Source organism: Mus caroli, chromosome 8 (genome assembly GCF_900094665.2).
Source record: "Mus caroli chromosome 8, CAROLI_EIJ_v1.1, whole genome shotgun sequence".
Taxonomy (NCBI): domain Eukaryota; kingdom Metazoa; phylum Chordata; class Mammalia; order Rodentia; family Muridae; genus Mus; species Mus caroli.
Window position 1 is genome coordinate 106,878,667 of NC_034577.1, and position 22,260 is coordinate 106,900,926.

General features: G+C 45.3%; 1 protein-coding gene across 6 annotated transcripts in view; it reads right to left on the reverse strand.

The window, feature by feature from the left end:
- Positions 1-20,360, reverse strand: part of Maf (MAF bZIP transcription factor) — a 358,548-nt gene extending 338,188 nt beyond the window's left edge. For 4 of the 6 annotated variants that reach the window (XM_029480960.1, XM_029480961.1, XM_029480959.1 and 1 more), the window contains exons 1-2: positions 19,076-20,360; positions 6,481-6,541 (exon numbers count right to left, since the gene is read on the reverse strand). In XM_029480960.1, the coding sequence (XP_029336820.1) occupies positions 6,508-6,541; positions 19,076-20,184 (1,143 nt within the window). In that variant the 5' untranslated portion in view covers positions 20,185-20,360 and the 3' untranslated portion in view covers positions 6,481-6,507. Of the gene's footprint in view, positions 1-1,096; positions 5,967-6,480; positions 6,542-19,075 lie in introns of those variants that run through there. The other 2 variants (XM_029480962.1, XM_029480957.1) reach the window with 2 other exon arrangements.
- Positions 20,361-22,260: the final 1,900 nt, after the last annotated feature.

Below are 22,260 nucleotides of genomic sequence, written 5' to 3' on the forward strand. Positions count from 1 at the left end.
GCTCATGACCACTTGTAACTCCAGCTCCAGGGGCTCTGACTGGCACTGCCCATTCTGACCCTGCTTTGGTACCTGCAGCCCCAAGCACAAACCCACACATGCACACAAACGTAGAATTAAAGATAAGGTAAAGCATAACAAAGTAAATGAAATGTTGAACAAAAACAGGCATAGCTACCTTGCAGGAGTGGCTCCCATAACCCTGCCCCCTCACCAATGCCTCAGTAGGATGGCTCTAAAGGAATGGACAGCTCAAAAGAAATAGTAACTCAAGCAAGCTCTTCCTTAATTGTTCACACACTCACACACGCGCTCGCACACACACACACACACACACACACACACACACACACACACACACACGCGCGCGCGCGCGCGCAATAGGGACATTGTAGAATATTCTGTGAAACTCTCCTTCCAGGGCCAAGGCTTATACTCTCTAGCTCACATCCTACAAGCCTGCTTTTTGAGAGCTGTGTGTATTCTTTCTCAGCAGATCTGCAGGGATGGTTTGGGACTAGGCCACGCTTTAGTCTTGACTGCAGTGTTTATGCTCTTAGAATAGAATTTGATAAAGTGCTACCAAGCAAACATATAAAGATAGATAAATAGATAGATAGATAGATATGTATATGTGTATATATGAAAATATATATCAAAATATATGCTTCAAATCGCTGTCCAAAATAATGATGTTTGGAAAATATTACACAGTCATCAATAGGTTTGTGGCACACAGCTTAGGGAGGCCTGGGTTTGAATGCATCGAGATGAACACTCGGGCTTGGTTTCACTGCACCAACAGGACACTGAGCAGGCAGAGAAGCAGGGAATCCGGGTAAAGAACGAGATGCGGCAGAGCAAGGGATCTTCAAGGAGAACTTCCTGGTAGTATCTGAAGAGAAGAGCAGCTGGGAGTCCTTAGACACAGGCAGTGCAGCCACCCACAGAAGCCCAGCTTCCCTCCTCTCCCCTGTGCAAACCTCAACGGCGGTCTCCGAGAGCACAGAAGAAAATGGGTGGCCGCCCATGCAGTTTGCTTTTATATTCTACTAGGTCATGATAAGAAACTGTGAGAGATTTTTTTTTTAAGGAAAGAAAGGAAGAGGAACAGGGAGAGGAGCAGAAGGAAAAGGAATGAAAGATATTAACAAAATAAGAAATCACACAACAACAGCCTTTGAGCATCAGCCCAGAACTTCATGTGTGAGCTAGCACCGAAGCACAGGACAAGAAAGCAGCTCTTAGCACTTGTCACAAAAGTCAGCATTGGGTACAGGAATTTCTGGTCTCTCTGCAACCGTGTGTGAATAGAAAAAGAGAGGCTCTGAACATGCCATCTGCAGGCGCGCGTTCTCTCGTAAAATGCAGCACCAGACTCCCACATTGGGAAGCATACTGTATGCCTTGAGAGCTCTGGTAGGGACCCATGTATCCCATTGCAGGGTGTGCGAAGGAGTGAGGGAATAGGAGGGAGAAGAAGAGGAGGAGAGTGTGTGTGTGTGGGGGGGGGGGACAAGGAGGAGGGAATAGGAGATACAGGAGAAACAGAAAGAGGCAGAGAAATAACAAAGGTAAACAGAGAATTCTGTTGTTCTGTACTGCTCTGTTCTGTTCTGTCCTACTCTGCTCTACTCTATTCTAACCATTCAGGACAGCTGATAACCCCACAGAAGCTTTGGTCCCCTTTCTTCATGTACATCAGGCATGAACCTCATTTTAAAATATAAACAAGCCAGAGGCACACCACAGTGGTATAGACGCCAGCCCTTTAATTAACTACTGGCCGTAACAAAAGGTCTCTATTTTGATTAAGGGTACAGAGGGACAGTCAACTCCGGTGCCTAAGAATTCCTTTAAATAATTACAGCCTCCCCCTCCCCCAACTCAATTCTGCTGTAGGAGGCAGGGAAGAAAAGAAACTTTGTGTGTGGAACCCAATTTAAGGGAAGACGACCTCAGGGTCAATTTCTCGGAGCATTTGCGGTCAATTCAATTCTCACCTCTACTGCCTACCGGCCAGCAAATGGACTTCATGTGCTTCTCAATAGACAGGAAAGACAAGGAGAAACCATCGGAGGCTGCACAAGAGGAACCGCATCAGGTGATGCTTGCAGAGCAAAAGGCAGAAAATAAAATCCCACCAGCAACATCTCCCTTCCTTTCCCACTCTGGATAATCTTTCTTGACTTGTTGATCCCATCATAAGATGCAGCCTCTCACTATTAATTAGGCATTAATATCTGGCACGGCTTACACCTGCTATCCCCGCTCAGCAGCCAAGATTCAGTTGACAATATCTGTAAATCTCACGGCCAGGTTGATTTTTCCCATGCAGCTCTGAATCCACACTGTCCTCTGACTTTCTGGGTGATATTAGTGCCACTGGAGAGGACGTGGTGGTAACTAAGAGCTTTACTTTATTCTTTGTAGATGCTGGAAAAGGTAACACACTAACTCACTGGTTCTTCCTTGTCCTGATGTTTTTCAAATATGGTAAGTGGAAAGTAAATACTACCAAGCAGATCTCCACAACCCTAGTACTTAGCTCATTTGTTGCTGATATTCCATCAAGTGCCAGGAAAAGAAAAAGAAACACAGACCTAAAGTTTGATAGTCCTTTTCAGGGGAAGGACATGACAGAGTCTGCTAGTGAGAGGAGAGGGAGTTTAAATGTCAGTGTGGAAGCTTTTGACAGATGACTGAACACACTCGTGCCTTTATGACACATGGCCCTTACAAAAGAATCGTTTTTGTTTTAAGTCACTGAGGGCCACAGGATTTGCAAAAATTTATCCTTCCGCGCCCCTCACCTATACATAGAATGTTTCTTTCTTTAATTTCATTAGGGTTGAGGGAAAACTACACGTTCACACGATATGATTAGGCTAGATCGAATGCTGGCAGGAATTGATTAAATCAGCTTGCTGGTTGGGGAGGAGCCTAATCTAAATCAACAAACAGCAGCAACAGAAAACAATTAGGTTGAGTCAAGATCACAGAACAGAACACTTTAAGCAAAATCTCTTCCCTAATTGTTTCAGAGCCAAAAGATATAAAAATCCAATAAGCTTGAAATACACTCAAGGAGAATTTTTTACCAGATTGGTCCCCACCACAAACGCTCAAGTGAGAGAGAATGCCTTCTTCCTCCCAGGACTTAGTCTAAAGACTTACTGCCTAGATACCCCAATCAGCTTTTATCAGAGGACAGGGTCAAGACCAAACATTTGGTCTTTCCAGAGGTGCCAATTAGAACTTATAGTGTGGGGGTGGTAAGTTTGCTTTGTGGAAATGTAGCTTTAGATCTATCAAATATTCTCATAGATTCTGTGAGGGACACTGGCTGAGGCACACATATCCAGTGGGAACTATGAACATATATTTGCATATTTCTCCAAAGGCTTATTAGCAACACCTAGAGACAGGTAGGCAGGGACAAGACTTTGAAGACTTTGTTTTGTCTTGTGGCTTCATGCTACTCTGTTTGTAAAATAGCGGGATAGCCTTCCTAACATTTAGTAACTTTCCATGGGTACAGGGAAGGCTAGAGAAAATCATGTCCATGCTGTGAAGACTGGGGTAGTATCTGTGAACAAAGAGTATTTCTATACATTATATCTCTTGTAGATGACAGGACAGTCACCACCAGCCTCTCTCTTATGCATCTGCCTTGTCTGCCATGTCCTAAGACAGCGATGTAAGACTTAGTTGCATCTAGGTGGGTCTAAGCCAAGACCAGGAACATCTGAAATGGTCAGAATAAACACATAAACTGGCTGTGACTCCTTGCCACTTTCCAAGTCCTGGGTCAGGACCTTAAGACACAGGAGCAGGAAGGCTTACTTTTTAATCGGATGCAAATTGAAGGTAGTTAGAGCCACTCACACCTTAGTACACTGCAAGTCAGGAGACAGCTAGTTCAAAAGCCACACTGAACCAGAGGATCAGGCAAGAGCATCACTTGTTGCCATGGCAACGGTCACACCTTAGTCAGTGAAGGTGTGGGACAAGTCAGTCAAGAAGCAAGACTGTATGGAAGACAGAGAAGCCATGCTTAGGTGTTAGACTTGAGTGTTAGAACTTTCTTGAGAAAGAAGGCCTAAATACATTTGTATTGATTAGCACATTTGGGTGTATGACATATAATAGAGAATGTTAGTCAACGTCAAGGGATGTTATTGAAGTAGAGAATTTAATCTTCCTATAGTATCTTGGTGACTATCTTAAAGTATATGTGTCTGTCTGTCTATCTATCTACATCTGTTGGTTGTCTCTGGAGGCCAGTAGAAGGTGTCCAGATCCTTGCAGCTAGAGTTACAGGTGGTTGCGAGGCACCAATTATGAGTGCTAAGATCTAAACAGGTCCCCTTTGAGAGCAGTATGAGCTCTTAAGAGCTGAGCCATCTCCCCAGCCCTTGGATGAATAATTTGTAATATGACCATGAACCGTTGTTGTATAACCCAGACTACATTTCTGACAGTAAACAAAAGACAACTTGATAGCTCCCTCCAAGTCTTGTGGTTCCATTTTTTTTTTTTTTTTTGATTTTGGTTTTGTTTTTGTTTTTTTGAGACAGGGTTTCTCTGTGTAGCCCTAGCTGTCCTGGAACTCACTCTGTAGAGCAGGCTGGCCTCGAACTTCAAAATCCGCCTGCCTCTGCTTCCCAAGTGCTGGGATTAAAGGTGTGCACCACCATGCCCGGTGTGGTTCCATTTTCAAAACTCACCTTAGCATTAAGGGGCCAGAAACCTACCTGGCTGAAATTATCGAGAGGCAGAGAGCCTACTGGTTGACCATAACTGTACTTATTGGAGTGAAATCTCATAATCAAAGTGACTTTCTAAAAACAACTCTCCCCAAAGCACCGGGCAGTGAGCTTTCCATACATGGGCTTATAATACCTAATACCATAAGGAACCTGGAGGCATTGTCCTTCTCCCCAAATTCCCTTCCCAGTCAAATGTCTTTCTCTCCCTTTACTCTTGCCTGTCAATCATGTTCACAGATGAAATTTGATTTCTCTCCCACTGGTAACCTTATATGAAATATTACCAGTCGGGTCAGGACCAGTGTGAACCTTGCTTTTAATGTTCATTAACTTTTTGCTCAAAATGGATGGTTTCAATGTCACAAAACCTGCCAGGAAGTCTAGATCATTGTATTTATCAGACGGCTCTCAAGCTAGGATTGTAAAGACCCACACAAGTAAGGAATCAGTATTGCCGCTGCATGCACATAGAGACATGCACGTCAGACCAAAGGAATACTCTGAGATCAAATCTAGATGCAGAAATCCATGTTGTTTTTGTTTAAAAAAAACCTTAATTTTTACAAGGTTTGCAGAGAAACCATATTGTGTAGTCACAGAGTAGTTATTTAAAATGAGATGTTTTGCAACATAGCAAATGGACATAAACAATCAGACATTATCGTTGACTAGAGGGGGTGTGAGTACTTTGTTTGTGTTGCTGCTGCTGCTGTTGTTTTTTTTTTGTTGTTGTTGTTGCTTTGACCCAATACTCTCACTCTCTGCATACCTCAAGACCCTTCCTTTGCAAAAAGCCACAATTTGACAGTGTGACATTTACTCCCTGTCAGAGAGAGAAAAAAATTAAAATAAGAATATTTCATGCAAATTTCAGCAAGCAAACTTTTTAATGGAGAGAGAGAGGAGAGAAAGAAAGAAAAAGAATTATACGTTGTTTCGCCAGCTGAGAAGTAAAAGGAACTCATAAACTATGACAGTGTGTCATAGTTGGTGTGAGAGTGTGTGGCTCCGGCTCTCCAAAAGGAGAGGGTTTATAATTAAACCCATACTGGGATACTTGGAGTTGAAAACACGTTTAAACATCTTGGTTTTCTTTTCTCTAGTAGACGAAAATCAGACCCTGGCCTTCCACGGGTCTCCTTCCCTCCCCTTCTGTCTCTGGTTGATGTGGAAGTCAGCTAGCTCCATTGTAGCCTATGGATTCAAAATGGACAATATTCTGTGCATTGAAGCTATGCTAAACATCTCCAGGTGTGAGCACAAACACTATAAACCATTGTACATCTGGAATGTTCCCAAAGCCAGGTAGAATGGATCAAGACAATGGATGTCAGTATTGCTCAAATTCATCCAATGATCCAGCATTCAGGGCAAAGGACCACCTTCTCCGAGTGGGGAAAGGTCTGTAGCACCAGGATGAAGGGTTGAGATCTGCTCAGATTGGAGTAGTTATTCTGCACGAGACAGATGATAACAGAAAGGAATCAATACGGAACGGCAACGCATGCCACCCAGAGAGCTTGAGCCATTGCCGTACCGGGCATCACAATTTGTGTTGCTCAGGAGATACTGAGACAAAAATGGCTGACAACAGGAACTTCTCGTGTCTGAGGAGCTTGCTGTAGCATTGCTGGCTGGCCTGCAATCCCTCCCTCGCATGGCAAATCCATTCAAACAAGCACATGCATATCGAAGATCCAGGCGTTACCTGTTCGGCTTCGGGCAACTGCTTTTCTCACATCACAGATGTAGAGGAGTCCCTTGGGTACCTGATTCAGTAGATATATTAAAATAAACAAAGGGTGATTAATATCCAGGAAGAGTCTTTGAAGGACAGTATGTGCAGGGTAGCTTAACTATCTGTGGTAAGGACAGCGACAAACCGAACGACTCGGTCCTAGTTGATCTTGCTTGGTGGTCTCAGCCCTACCAAGCCAGAAGATGTGTCTCAATTGAAGGGAACAGGCCACAGAGCAAGAGAAACCTCCTCTTGATTATGGCTCTGAAGGGGTTGCCACAGGCCTGGCACCCTGTATCAGCTTTGGAACTGTTCTTAACTCATGGGGAACCAAGTGACTCTGGGTTCATACAAGGGGAATATGAACAATTTCTGATGGACTTTGGTTCTGCCTCTGCTAGCTCTTCAGAGGGCCCATTAACCCAGCTCTGTGGGCACTTACTGGGCATCTGCGAGTCCAAACTCTGCCCTCCACTCCCCCTGAACCCTCATCTCTGTGGTTTTTTTTGCTAGCACTCCTGTCAATCACTCCACGTGTTCTCTTAACAAATGTCATCCCTTCGTTTATTAACATTTTCTTCTGTTTGAATTAGTAGCCAGTAGTACTCAGAATGTTGAAATGGAAATGAGGTTACAAAAAAAAAAGGAGGAGAGGAAATTTTGTTTTACACTGACTAGCAAAGCACAATGATTCAATATGTTTACCTTTCTATGGTTTAAAAAAAAAAAAGCTACTGCTATTAGCTATACTAATGCGGGTGATAAAATAGTGTTCATTTGCTGTGCAGAGCCTAATATTTTCTAGATAGCAGCTTAATAACAAAACAGACCTGTCATTTCCTCCCACGGAGAGTCACATTGTACCAGTCCAGGCTGTCAAAATATATTTAAAATCTAATTTAAAAGATTCAACTTGGTTTTGGGAAATCTATGTACAATAACTGCAACAGACTGGTAAGTCATCCTGTGGTTTTTCTCCCCCTCACCCCCCCAACAAGGACATTTCATTATTTTCCCCTAATGTGCCACACTCCTATTTGGACTGCTTTACAAATTGGTGGGGAAAATAGAGAAAATGTCAGCTCAATGCTCGATCCCACAGGCTGCTATAGCTGAACAAGTGATCCTCACTTAAATTGTCGCTGGGCTTCCTAACTCTAATTCTTTCCAACACTTTTTCTCTCAAGTGTAACAGTGATAAAGGAATCCTTTCCCTTTTACCTGCCAACACCATCAGAAGCTAATCATGTGTTTTCAAACATGTGTGTGTGTGTGTGTGTGTGTGTGTGTGTTTTACAAGGAAGAGAGGGGATTTAAAAAAAAAAACAAGAAACACACTAAAATTGTCACAAAACCTGGAAGTGGGCCATTAAGATAATCTGTTCTTTACTGGAAGTCCCGATAGTTAATCTCAAAACAAAAGAAAATAATAAAAATTAAAATTCCCCATTTAGGGCAACTTTCTCTTCCAAAGGGGAAAATGAAAAGATTCTTTTGGGAACAATAGATTCTTATAGAAATGTGAGGGAGCGGAAGGAGACTGAAGCGGAGGAGGAGGAGACCGCAGAAGGAATATCGGCGTCAACCCTTTGGGGATATAACAAACATGTGAAGATTTGACAAGGAGGGTTTACATGGGCTCAAATACTTGTGGGGCATTTTTCTAAGTTTAGAAAAATATTACAAAGCAATAACTTGATGTGGGCTTTGCAAAAGTGCCCCCCCCATTGCCACCGCCACCCACTGTCCTTCCTGGCCCTGTCATTGATAGTGACTGTTATTTTGGAAGGGAAAGCATTAGCTTCATTAAATGCAATATTTGGCATCCTGCCTGAAATCTCATAAAGACGCTGTCCTCTGTAGGTGGTTGGTGTCGTTTTCCCCAAGATGACCTCTATGCTTTGGCTACCTGGGGAACCTATGGGATTATCTAGGCGCTTTCTTTCCAAAGCTACGGGGAAGTGGGTTCTGGTGTTTGCACTCCTGAACTGAGTGCAAACGCCAGTGCACTTGTTGTTGTTGTTTTCTGGCTCCTTTTGCCTAAACCAGTCATTGGAGGGGACTGAGGGCCAGGGGGTCTCTAATAAAAGTGAGAGAGGAGAGTTTTGAGCTGGACCATGACCTTATAATCAAGGCTGGATGGCTGACATCATAGAGCCTCTAACCTTACCCATCGGAGAGTTTGTTGTTGTTTTAATAGCATAAGAGGGAACACGAATATTCAAGTTAATATTTCCAAGGGGCTGGATACCTTCACACCACAGTGAGTGTCTCAGAGAGTGGGAAGTGTGCCTTGAAAGCATGTCACGGGTGTCTGTGGTATCTCACAGTGGCCTTAGTCAGGCGTGGGGAGGGGTGTCATTTGTCTTTCATAGGTGAGGATTTTTCTAAGACAAGCTGAAGCAAGCTTAGTTCTGCTCATGCAGGGCCAAATGGGCAGATGAATCCTGCCCCTGTGACCATTTTAATATCATAGAGTAGAAACTGTAGATTTATCTTTAAATGGCTTTCCTCACTTCGATGTTACTCTTAAAGGGGCCAAACATATAGATGGATGGCAGAGGTGAGGACATTTTCAATTCATTGTCTTCAAAACAGATTGACACAAATAAAGTTTTTAAAACAGATTTGATAAGGTATAGTTACCACTGGGTAGCCATTTGGTATGGTATAGTTAGTTATCACTGGGTGACCATTGGGTATGGTATAATTACCACTGGGTTTGGTTTTTTTTTTCTTTCTATTTTTCTGTCCTGCCAAAAAAAAAAGGGTTTTAAAAATAATCTAACAGCATTAAGAGTGCCTGTGATGCATACTTATTGTTTTGATTTCAAAATATTCACCTTCACAGCTAATCACTCCACCGGAAGCTAGAGAGCTAGAATATAGAATATCTGTTCATGAAGACACAGGGATTGCCTAGCTTTGCCCACCCCGAAAGGCAGTACCTATTAGAAAGAAGCTACCTGATCTAAAACCATCCCTAAAATGTATCTTTTCAAACACCATCCATCCTATGGAGACAATACCTAGGTATCTGCAGTTTGTCTGGTATTGTGTTAAATCCAGAAAAAGCAAAAATAACTCTTGGAAAAAGAAAACATGTTCAGCTGGCTTTGTTCTGTAAGAGGGTACCCAGCCATAGGCCACGGAAAGTCCAAAGCATAAAGAGAGACTTTAAAGATTTTTAATCAGGCTATCTGCAAGTTCCTTCATCACTTTTTCTTTCTTTTTCTAATCAAAGCAGAAAAAGAAAAAAGAAAAATCTACAAACTTAATAGAGTAAAAACACATGGATGTTCTGGACACCCAAAATGCTTATCTTGTTTATAGAAAGTTTCAGGGTACTGGAAGCTAGAGTGGAGTACCAAGGTAAAATGGAGAGGGGCTCTGGCAGTGTATTTTCTCCCTCCCAGGTCCAGCAGCGTGGCTCCATGGGTAGTTTTGACAGCCTAGAAGGCTTGCTCCCCTCCATCTCCCCTCTCCTCCCCTCCCCAGACATCCTCTCAGACAACTTCAGCTAGATACCAAAGCATGTCAGAACTCCCTGCAGGAACGCTGGCTCTGGGCCTAGCAGGGGTCCCAGATACAAGAGGGTTGTAGCTGTCACTGATGCTCCCAGAACCAGGCTGCCTGGTCCCCAAACATGCACCAGCTTCATGTAGGCCTGTAGCTACAGGCAAGGCAGCGAGAGACTTTGTGGTGGCCTAAGAAAGTCACTGGCCACAGGCAGCCATTCTGGCTTCCAGGCCAGTCCGGTGGTTCCAGCAGATTCCTACCTGCTGTTCATCAGTCAGCACTCTCAGCTTCCCTCAGCTCTGGTTAGGAATTGAGCCTAGCTATGTGGCTGGTGTACATATCAATGGGCAGAGGCTGACAGGGGGCTCTTTGTGGTATGGTCAGGACTGTGTGGGCCCTGGGAAAGGGGTCCCTCTCAGTCTTTTCCCCTGTCTGCTTTCTGTTCATCTCAAGCCACAGAGAGCTTTATGCTTTGGGCAACCAAGTATCAACTGGACTTTTTGCTCTCTGCGTTTGTTGCTATGTAGACTTCACTCAGGATGACTTGTGGTGGGGTTAATGTTTTCTGGCTGGAAAGTCATCCCCCTCCCTGGAGGGGGGCTCTCTCATGGCCTTGTGTGACTGACATGACAAGGGAGGGTGCTGACAATCAAGAGGGGGATACTGGATGGGACATGAGTCGGACATGAGTAAGGGCCCCAAACCTTGGTGTTAAGGGCCTAACTACTTTTAGCAATCTGGGGAAGGGGGTTAGGCTAAGGGATCTGTCTGTCTCTTATCAGTGCTCCCTAGCAACAGATACTTTTTGGGAGGGTCCCTAAGGAGGATCTGAGATGACCCTAGGCAATTGGAGTCACAGGTCAAGGTTGGCCTTTGTCAGTAATTCCTTCCCGGGCAGTCAGGATCTCTTCCTTCCCTCTGCATTTTAAGCCTTGATTAAAATGCCCCATTGTCTTGAGGCCATCAGATTCGTGTCTCTTCTGCTAAAGTTTTCACAGGAAAGTCCGTGCCACTTCTGGAGGTTGCCGCAAGCAGATGCTGTCACACAGAACCTGGGTAAATATTGGTTGTCAAAAGGGCATGCACACCTTTGTCCTGACTCGCAGGTCACAACCATTCTTGACAGCTGACCATGTCAGTTTCTTCTTCCCTGCTTCCCTGCCTGGTTCAGCAAGGTATGGTAGCTGCTTCCCTAGACCAACTATGAGGAAATACCTTCATCTGAGAGCTCAGTTTGGAAACAGGCATGTCTGGGACTCAGCATGGATTACAATGGGGGAAATCTAGGGACAGAATCAGCCAGGCCAGGCTTGGAGCAAGGGTGGGTAAGAGCTGTACTCTCAGAAGTGTTTCCTTTCCTCCTGCTCTTTTCGTTCCAAAGCAGGGAGTCACCCCACTGCTGTCCCCTTTCTTGAATTAATGTCCCTTTCTCGTGGGCTACTAAAAATTCAAGATAGATTTGTGCAGAGGGGAGGAATGTTATGTTGTAATCGAAAGTCTGCTGGGGGTGGGGGTGGGGAGCATTTGTGATTTAATCAGACAGGAGGGAAAAAAAAAGTTGAGTTGTGCTGGATGCAGGAGGAGGTACTCAGCAGATGCCCCCTCCGATTTCAGGGAGGAACTTCACATTCCTATCACGGACTCCCTCTGGAAAATGTGTTTGGGGAGTTTCTTAAAACCGTCCAACTCATGTACATTCATATAAACATCTGAGTTCTGTGCATTTTCTATCTCAGCCTTGTTCTGTTGGGCAGACCTCTCTCTCTCTCTCTCTCTCTCTCTCTCTCTCTCTCTCTCTCTCTCACACACACACACACACACACACACACACACATACACACACACACACAGAGGCCTCTCAAATTTAACCGATCAAAAGCTGCCCCGATGTCATAAAACCTCTCGCAGTGTCTGTACACATACTGGGATAAAGTGTCTGACTGGTCCAAAATGTTACTACTTTCAAACAAACAACTAAATGCATTCTTAAATGCTCCTTCCAATTGAGACTGAGACACTAATGATTTCCTCAAAGCTCTCTCTCTTTCCCCCTTTGCCGCCTTATTAAAACAAAAAACAAAACAAAACAAAAACAATCCAACAAAAACTCCTGTGTGCACATACTGCTGGAGAAGCAGAGCAGGAAGGAGTCCTGCCTTATGTGTGTACTGGCACTGACTTTGGCCACTGAGCAGGTAAAAGCTCCTAGAACTGTTTATGCCAGGGGTCCATGCCTTCAGAGTCTCCCTCCTTGCTCGGTTCCTACAGCAACTATAGGGACCTGGCTTTTCTATCCTCGGTGCAGAGCAGTTTAATCTTACTTTCTTCTTTCCATCACCTCTCTCTAGAGGGCCACAGGGCCCCCAGTTTTCTCAGGACAGCGTTGCTTTATGTCCCCAACATCCACAATCCAGCTCTACCAGTCTCCAACCTCTGGCTAAAGTGAACATGCCAGAGAGAGACCAATTTGTTCAGGGGTGTGGATGGAGAAACGGCTGGAGAAAATTCCCCCTTCCCGGGGCCTTTAATGTTGGTATTTTAAAGATTTGTATTCAAAGTGATAAAAACTATCTTTTGAGAAGGCAGAGTAAGGCTTTTCCTGTTTTAGACAAATTCAAAAACAAATCCTTATTCCACTCACAGGACCCTGGACTCTGTCCCTGTCCCCTATGGCTGATCTACCCTGGACTTGGGACATCTCTGAGCTTGAGGATCAGCTGAGAACACAAATAAACTTCAGCGTTTTGAAGGAAAGCACAGACTCCATGTTATTCATTTAGGATCTTGAAGAATCAATTGAAGTGGTAGAAACCACAGCCTTCGACTGCAGAGAAAACTTCCCTAAATCCCCCAAAACAACACAATGGAATGATAGTGCCTCTTCCAAGAAAGGATGTAAATTATTAGTTTTATAATCCAATGTAAGTCAGTCCCTAAGGCAAGTCCTGCAAATCAGCCCTCCAAAGTGGGCTGCGAGGGGGGCTGACTTCTGATGGCTCTCTCATGGACAGTTTGTAGGGGCATTAAGGCCTCAGAGCAGCAGTGGGAGGTTTTGGGATGCAGTGATCAGATGTCTAAATGCTGTCACTCATGATAAACAAACAAACAAACAAACAAACAAATGATGCCAGGGTTGCAATCAGACTTTTAAAAATATGGGTTGGTCTGATATACATCAGTAGTATTTTATAAAGCTAAGGATGTGTAAGCAAGGGGGTAAGTTTCCCTCAATCAGAGCAGGGTAAGACAACAAAGACCCTGAAAGCTCTGTGCTCCTAAGCCTTGGGATGCGTCACAAGCAACTTCTGTGACTTAGACAAGGAAACGCAGGGAGTCTGGCTGGAGAGCCAAACTGCATAAAGGTGACCACCATTCTTCTCTCTGAATGCTTTTAACAGTAACATTGGTGGTTTGGCCAGAGGAAGTCCTATTTAAAAGCCCCCAAATGTAGAAGTGATGTTACCACATAAAAAGGACTCTGGTAAAGGTAAAGGGGAGGAAACAACAAGGTGTTAGCACCAGACACATTCAGCAAAAACAGCATCTCCCATTGTAGGTAGTGTCTGTGTGGAAAGGGGTCTCAGTGGTTCAGGCACCAAGCTGTAAATGCACACATGATTTATCAGTTGGGAAGAGGTTGCAACTATTTGATATCAATATATTAATATGTTGGATGCTTTATGATTTTTTTTGAAAAGGGGAAATATACATACGCCAGGAAACTAAAAGTAAGTGATTTTTGTTGAGCGCCTCAGAGGAAAAAACACCGTATATGGGGGTGTGCCGGAGAAGCATCCGGAAGGTGTGTACCTAACTGTATTTTACCACACATTGGTTTCATTTACAGCTATGTCTGACAAATGACACGTTTGTCACCAATCAATACTAGTATCACCAGGACCTTTGAAATACTAAAGTGTCCCCATCCACAGACAGCTGATGCCCCTAACATGGGTTTGGGGAGAGAAGTCAATTTCTTGCCTTTTTTTTCCCCCTTAGTATAATTCTCTGCCAGGAAAACAATAAAAATGAAGATAGACTGTCAGGAATGTGCATGCATGAATTTGCTTTTAAAAATGCTAGCTGTTTGCTTTTGGGAAAGTTTTCTTTATAGATATGTTGGTATAACACATACATACACACACATACACACGCATGCACACGCGCACGCACGGAGGTGCTAATTCCAATAGATTTAAAAAAAAAAAGATTGTTACAGCTGGAAAGCTATCACACCTGTTTGGTTGTATGCCTGATACATGGCTAAGTGCAGAGGCCCTTTCCTGGGAGTCTGGGAGTCCTTTAGACAAGGAGTGTAGTTACTTAATTGTTTAGTATGGTGGCTACATATTTATTAGCCTTCTTCTCGAACACATTTTTCTTTAGAAAGGACACGAAATGGGAATCATTCCCCAGAATCACAAACAATATTCTCAAATGGACAGCTTGCATTCATCTTATGGGCATCCCATATTTTATGAACACACTCACACTGGGCACACGCGGCTGGGCTTCCAAATGTGCCATATCCCGCTGATGACTCTAACTTGCCAGTGGGCTGTTCCATTATTGGAATGATAGGAATTTGAACACTATTTAGACAAATGCAGGGAGAAAGGGGAAAGCGAGACTTTCTTATTCTTCAATTTCTTTCTTTCTCTCCTTCCTTTGTTTTTAACCTTTAGGAATCTATTTGTACTCATGGGCATTTGGACAAGATATGTCTTTTTGCGTTTAGTACTGTTTAGTATTGTCTTCTAAAGTCTCTCGTGTCTGAAAGCACTTTTCAGTGAAGGTTAACTTTTGCTTTGAGCCAGTCACTCCGCCTCCTCTTTATTCTGATGGCGCTGTCTCATTTTCTAATGTCCAGGGCCCAAACTGGCTTCTGATATTGAACTGCTTTATAGAACTCTATCAAAGTGATTAATTTTTATATAATTGCATCTCCCCCGCTCCAACCCAGGTCCTACTCTTTGATAAACAACTGTGACCATCGTGTTACAAATGTCTCTTGTGTCTAAGAATATATTTGCCTAAACTCTTTCTTCTGGTGCTGAGCTTTGGGTCCAAGTGATATACCCATTTCCTCCTCGCCAGACTGGTAATGTGTGCCTATTTTCTGGCTGTAATCAGATGATGAAAACCCCTAAAGCTGAGGATGGCTAACTTAGAGCATAGGAGAGAAGTTTTGCAATTAAGATTTCTCTGTCAAGCAAAACTAAGTGTTTTGAGAACTCACGTTTAAGCTCACCGAGTGACGCCAACATAGGAAGTGTAAACAGTCTTGTGTTCTGTGCAAAAGAGCCAAGGCCCATGAGAAACAGGCCAGGATTCGCCAGCCTGAAGGACTACCTGATTCCCTAGAAATCAGGCCTGCATGGTGGGTTGCAATATTAGCTAGTATTTTTAAAAAAGAAAAAAGAATTGAAAACATAATCAGACAAAAGTCATTTGTGTTTCGCTATGTTTCCAAAACAGTGTTGGCTTTGTCTACTATGGGATTAACGCTCAGGGAGTCCTACCAAAAGAGAAAATGCCATGTATTTGTAACATGGTTGCAGGAATTTGTGTCAGATTTAAATGGGTCAGGGTTTAGGAATTCAAAGGAAGGTAATTGAGATATTTTTCCAAGTGATCATTCAATTAGACCCCATTCATAACCTGCTTTGGGGGCAAACAGCAATATATCAGAGCGCCGCCTACACCCCATGAAAACATTGTTTCCTTCGTATATTTATATTTGGGGGACTTACTAATATGTAGTTATCCCTAGCTTATATGCTTGGAGACAGCTCTTTGAATATTCAAAATATAGTTAGATAATATAGATGAAACTTGGTGTGAACTGGAAACTCTGTGTGCAAATGATAGACTTTCTTTTTCCCATTTAGGACAAGTGACTTGAAAAGTTTAAAAAAAAATGAGAGGGGGGAAAAAGAGCAAAATCAAACAACTTTGATTTGTGCAAAGTGTTTATGTTTAGTCTTGTCAGGACTGTGCCAACAAGAAAATCACAACATGTAAGGGAAGAAGAAAAAATAATCAATTTTGGCTAAACGGCAAGAATTATTTATCTTTACCATTAAATGCATATGTTCCCATGCACCTCTGGTGAGTCAGACTTGCTGTTCCCCGTCCCTCTATCTGTGCTCCTTGGTCAGAAGCTTAGAGTCCTGTTCAGAAAGCTGCTATCTGCTCTCAGTGTGTGTGAGTTTGTTTGTGTGTGTGTGTGTGTGTGTGTGTGTGTGCCTGTCTGTCTATCTCTCTATCTTTCTCTCTCACTGTCCCTCTTTCTCACTTTTTTTTTTTTCCTTACTAGCTCAGCCTATTAGGAAACTAAGATCTGTGAGGAGAAAAAAATGAAATGTCATAATTTGTATTTATATTAAATATTGTTACTGACTATATGGTGTCAATCTCCTGCCTCTCAGAATAGCCTGTAATTTCACCAGGAATTCCTGCCTCCAACTCCCTTATTCAGAAATCAAAGAGAATGCATTTTGTATTTCATATCCAAGCTCCAAGACATGGGACCCAGTTAATCTGTACACTAAGAAACGGAACAGAATCAAAAAAAAATGCAGTTTATTATTGTAGATTATTCTTTCTCTTGATATAACCAGAATTGAAAATGAAAGAGAAGCATGTAGAACGTCACGCGTGGTTAGTTTAGTAACTCAAGTTATAAAACAATTTTGCACAGCAAAATATGTAAAAGAAAAGTAACTGACAAGATTTCTTATATTTATTGTGGTAAGATTTCCTTTCCTTTTCTTTCTTTCTTTCTTTCTTTCTTTCTTTCTTTCTTTCTTTCTTTCTTTCTTTCTTTTAAGACAGGATGTCAGTCCCTGAAAATAACATTTACTGGTTATTGCCTTTAAAACTGTGGATTTTTTTTAAGTTACAGAAAATCCAGTTCTGCACCACAACATAACTGTAAAAAAATCTGCATCACTTTAAAACTGTGCAGTAATGCCATTTTATAACTGCATAAATTTTATTAGCGTTCTAAACAGTTTTTGCGATTTTTTTTTGTATTATATGCTTGCAGGTTATATCTTAGTGCAATTCAGTCCCAAATACTTTAATTTTGGAAAAAAACATACATTTTGAATGTAAAACACCCCTACAGATATAAACAGGGGCATTTCCCCTTTTAATACTTTGGTTTTCAATACAGTCCATGGTATAGCAAGAACTACACATACCCAACTTATATTTAAGTTGCAAGCACATGCTTCAGAAGCTACTTTTTAAACAGTCCCCTTGCAAACTCTACCCCCCTTAACATCACAACAGTAAACAATTTAGTGCATCGGTCTTTAAAAAAATCTACAGCTACACAGACCTAACTCTTTCAAATGTATCTATAACATTCCTTTATCTGTAGCATACATTTTAACTGGGCTAACAGATTATAAAATCTAGAATTAAATTATATACTAGAAACCCATAGCATTCCACATTTGACAATGACCAAAAGCCAAAAAAAAAAAAAAATTAAATTAAAAAAAATAGAAAAAAATAAAACAAAATAAAACCAACCAAAATATAATTGGGGCAGATTTTTTTTTTCTTTCTTTTCAAAGAAAATTTAGACTGCTTTTGGCAATAGCACAATTTAAAGTGCCCCAAAACAGGCATCATTGTTTCTAAAAAGAAAACATTTAATTTACGTTCTATAATATTTGCCATATAAATTTGTAGCCCATTCTGCTATCTTTGACAAGGAACGCCTTCAGTGCATGTACAACGGGAGGCTGAAGTTCATTGTAACTCAAAGCAGTCAGGAGTAGAAGCAAACTGTCAAGGGAAGGAGGCTCTGGGGTTGTACTTTTTCTGTTGTTGTTTGGAACTCAAAAAAGTCATGAGGCTGTAAATCAAAAGTATGGATGTCATGCGCTAAGTCTTCAAAAGTCCATTTCCAAGCCAAAATGGGGGGGGGGGAGGAAAAAAATAATTATACCATACATGTCCAGCATGCAGGCTTCTTTTATTAATATAATGTCTCTTTTCCATAATGTCTTTGAAACTGTTATAGTTCATTGTTGCTAAGACAAAGTAGCAAGCATCGTAATGCATGAGATGAGAGTAAGTTTGTTTTTGTGTTTTTGTTTGTTTGTTGTTTAATGGCAGACTAAACTTTCAGATTTGGCATCATAAGGCCAAAACTCACAAGTCACACCCAGAAGGTTGACGCAGGCTTGATTGTGGCAGGTTCAGAAGTGGCTTTAGTTCATTCTGTTTTAGCATAACAATGCTAAAATAAAAACCCCGTGGAACTCAGCTCGCTGCAAGGTCTATAGCATTTCACATTTTTTTTTCCTTTGCAAGCTCAATCAGAAGAACTCAGAAGGAGGGGGAAAAAACCTGCTTTTTTTTCTTTTTCTTTTATCTCAAGAACATGGTGCAGGGGGTGGGGGTGGGGGGTGGCAGAGGCTGGGAAACACAGCAAGCTCCAAAAAATTAGTAATAGTAATAATAAACAAAAACAAAGGAGAAGAAGAAAAAAAAGAAAATCCAAACAAAATAAAACACACAAACACACACACACAGAATGAACACCAGCTCATGAGCTGAAGAAGAAGAAGAAGAAAAAATATATATACAGGCGATTGATGGCCAGGTTCAAAGGTGAGCTATGCCCTACATGAAGTACGCTGCTCAGATCTTTGACCCTTGTGCAAGTCCAGGGTATGTGTGGGGCAGGCGGTGTAAAAAGAGTAGTAGTTGTAATAAGAATAATAATAAAAAAAGAACAAAACAACCAAGCTAGCAAGTTACGGGGGAATTCAGGTTGGCAATCCATGAGCCAGACACCCTTTCCCTCCCCAATTCAAAAGAGCCATCACCACCACCACCACAAACTTGGTGTGTGTGTGTGTGTGTGTGTTCTGTTCAGGGCCAAGGGGAGCAAACTCGCCAGGGGAGGGGGCGAGGTGGTGGCCGAGCGAGCTTGGCCCTGCAACTAGCAAGCCCACTCAGGAGCGGGACCCCCACGGAGCATTTAACAAGGTGGCTAGCTGGGATCGCGTGTCACACTCACATGAAAAATTCGGGAGAGGAAGGGTTGTCGCTGCTCGAGCCGTTTTCTCGGAAGCCGTTGCTCACCAGCTTCTCGTATTTCTCCTTGTAGGCGTCCCTTTCGCGCACCAGCCTGGAGATCTCCTGCTTGAGGTGGTCTACCTGCTGCAGCAGCTGGTTCTTCTCCGACTCCAGGACGTGTCTCTGCTGCACCCTCTTGAAGCGGCAGGACTGGGCATAGCCGCGGTTTTTCAGGGTCCGCCTCTTCTGCTTCAGTCGGATCACCTCCTCCTTGCTGACCCCGCGCAGCTGCCGGTTCAGCTCGCGCACCGACATGGTCACCAACTGCTCGTCCGAGAAGCGGTCGTCGAAGTGCAGGCCGCCCGCGGCATGGTGCGGGTGCAGGGCGCCCCCCGCCCCCGCCGTGCCCCCGCCGCCGCCTCCGCCGCCGCCGCCCCCGGCGCTGGCCGGGCCACCGCCGCCCGCGCCACCCGCGCCGCTCGCAGAGGCGGACGCGCCGCCCGCGGCTCCCGGGGCGCCGGCCGTCGGATGGTGGTGGTGCCCCGCGGCGTGGTGGTGGTGGTGATGGTAGTGGGGTGCCGCGCCGCTCTGCGCAGCGGCCGCGGCGATCACGGCGGACACCACGGCGGCGGCGGGGCCCATCTCCTCGCCGCTGCCGCCCAGGGAGGCGCCGGCGCCGGCCCCCGCTGCCGCGGCCAGCTGCTGCGCTCCCCGCGCATAGCCATCGAAGCCACCCTGGAGCTGGTGGCTGTTGCTGATGAGCGCCTCGACCGCGTCCTCCGGGCTGAAGCCCAGCGCCTCCGGGTTGAGCTGCTGCGGGTAGCCGGTCATCCAGTAGTAGTCTTCCAGGTGCGCCTTCTGTTCGCTGCCCGAGCCCGGGCTGGGCGCCGAGAAGCTGGGGGACGGGGGCACCGAGCTGCAGGGCGTGCTCATGGGGGTGGAGGACAGCGAGCCCCCGGCGATGAGACGGCCGCACTGGCTGATGATGCGGTCGGTCTCCACCGGTTCCTTTTTCACTTCAAACTTCATCAGATCGAAGTCATTAACATATTCCATGGCCAGGGGACTGGTGGGCAGGTCGGAATTGTTCATTGCCAGTTCTGAAGCCATCCTCCTGCCTCCGCCGCCACCGCCGCCGCCGCTCCGCCAGATGGGCTGCAGGAGAGGGGCCAGCGGGCTGTGCTGGGTGGCCAGCGGGTGAGCCAGCTTGCCGGGCTAGGGCGCTTCTAGCTCGCGCGGCGGTGGCTGTGGCCCGAAAGCTCGAACGTGCACACACCCCCCGCCCTGCCCGCAGCCCCCCGCGCCCGCCCTCCCTCCCCCTGCTCACGCCAATGTGCTCTCTCTCTCTCTTTCTCTCTCTTGCTCTCTCGCTCTCTCTCCTCCGCTCGCCCCGGGCCCCCTCCTCGCCTGCTCGCCTCCCTGAGCTCCGATCCCGGGCGCTTCAGGCTCGGGAAGGTCCTCCGCGGCTGGCGGTGACGGTGGTGATGACAGCGGCAGAGAGGATGCCGGAGGAGCACGGCCCGGTGCGCGGCGTCCCCGGCTCGCCGCTCCGCTGCGCGCTTTGCATAAGGAGGGCTCGCCTAAGCCGGCCGGGCTGCAGGCGGGGCGCGCGCGGCGGCTGCTCCGGGGCTGTGTGGCGCGGCGGGTGGCTGTCCCGGAGGCGCGGGCCTCCACACCGGAGTGGTTAACACTTCACGCTTCTCTCCTCTTCTGCCTGGCTCTTATGGTTACTATTATTATTTTCTTTTCTCTCTCCGGATCCCTCGCGTGCGCGCGCGCTCTCTCTCTCTCTCTCTCACCCTCTCCCTCCGTGCAAAGTGCAAGACCGAGGTGCAGGCCGGCTGGAGGCAAGGGAGGGGGGAGTTTAGTTCTTTCTTGCCCTTTTTTTTTCTTTTGGTTTTGGTTTTTCTTTTCTTTTCTTTTCTTTCTTTCTTATTATTTTTTAAAGCAAAATTGCAAAGTCCTGGGCCAAGGCAAAGCCGAGAGCAAAAGGGTTGGGGGGAGAGGCCGAGCGGACGAGCAGCCCGAGCTACAGCTCCAAGATGAAAAAAGATTTTAAAGCCTCTGATCCCAGCGAGAAGAGTTTAAAGCAATTGCTGAGTTTTATAGCACCCGTGACGTCAGGCTCAAATGGGAAATTGACTGGCACTCTCCGCCAATGGGAGGCGGCGAGAGCGGCAGCGATTAGCATAATAGTATAGAAACAAGGAAACTTTTCGGAGCTGTCAATCACAGCCCAATCAGCTGACTGTCAGCTGGGACAGGCTTGCTTAACCCTTGCGGCGCTGCTACTGGGGCGCAGCCAGGGAGCAACACCCCCCCCCCCCCCAACACCGGCCGGTGCGAAGTTTAGTGCACCAGGGGACAGAGTTTACTAAAAGGGCGGCTGGAATCCGGTAGGACCCGGGAGGATGGTTTTGCTTTCCTCGAGAGGCCTGCTCGGCTAAACCGCAGCTCTCATGCTGCAGAGATCCGCCAGAACTCCCCTGTCCCCTGCCGGTCCCGCACCCTGACAAAGTGCATTTATTTGTCTTGCAGTTTTCGATCTTTGATCCATCCTCTGCATCTTTCGTGGCTGTTGATGGGGGGAGCCGGGTGCCTTCCTTCCCTGAATCTGATGCTCCGGGGGCCCAACTTGACTGAACTCTTTGTCCCTCTCTGCAAGTGAGGTGATCAGATGGGGGCGCCAAGGGTGCGGGGACCCAGAATGCGCGCGGGGATCAGTGAGCGGTGCGCCTGCAATTTTTTTTTTTTTTGATTTCTCGCGGGGAAGAAAGCCAGTATAACTCTTGAAAAAGCAGGGGGCTTAAAGTATATAGGGACTAGCTGCCCCCTAGCATCTTCTGTCCTTGGAGGGACAGACAGAATGATGGTGCCAGCAAGTTGTTCTGGGACGCTTTAAGCTTGAGTCTGATCAGCCAGGCTCAACCCTCAGCCTCAGGACTCTAGAATGGAGTTTGGCTTTTGAGAAATATTCATATTCATTTTCTCCTCTCTCCTCCTCCTCTCCCCCCCCCCGCCGTTTCTCTTTTCTCCCCTCTACAATCCACCACCTTTTCCATTTATGAAACCTGAATCCTGCTTGAGATGCCCCCCCCATACACCCTGACCATATCATTCTCACCATTATGAAATCTGAACCCTGTTTATCAGGGTCCGGAGCGTCTTTGCCCTCCCACCTCGCTT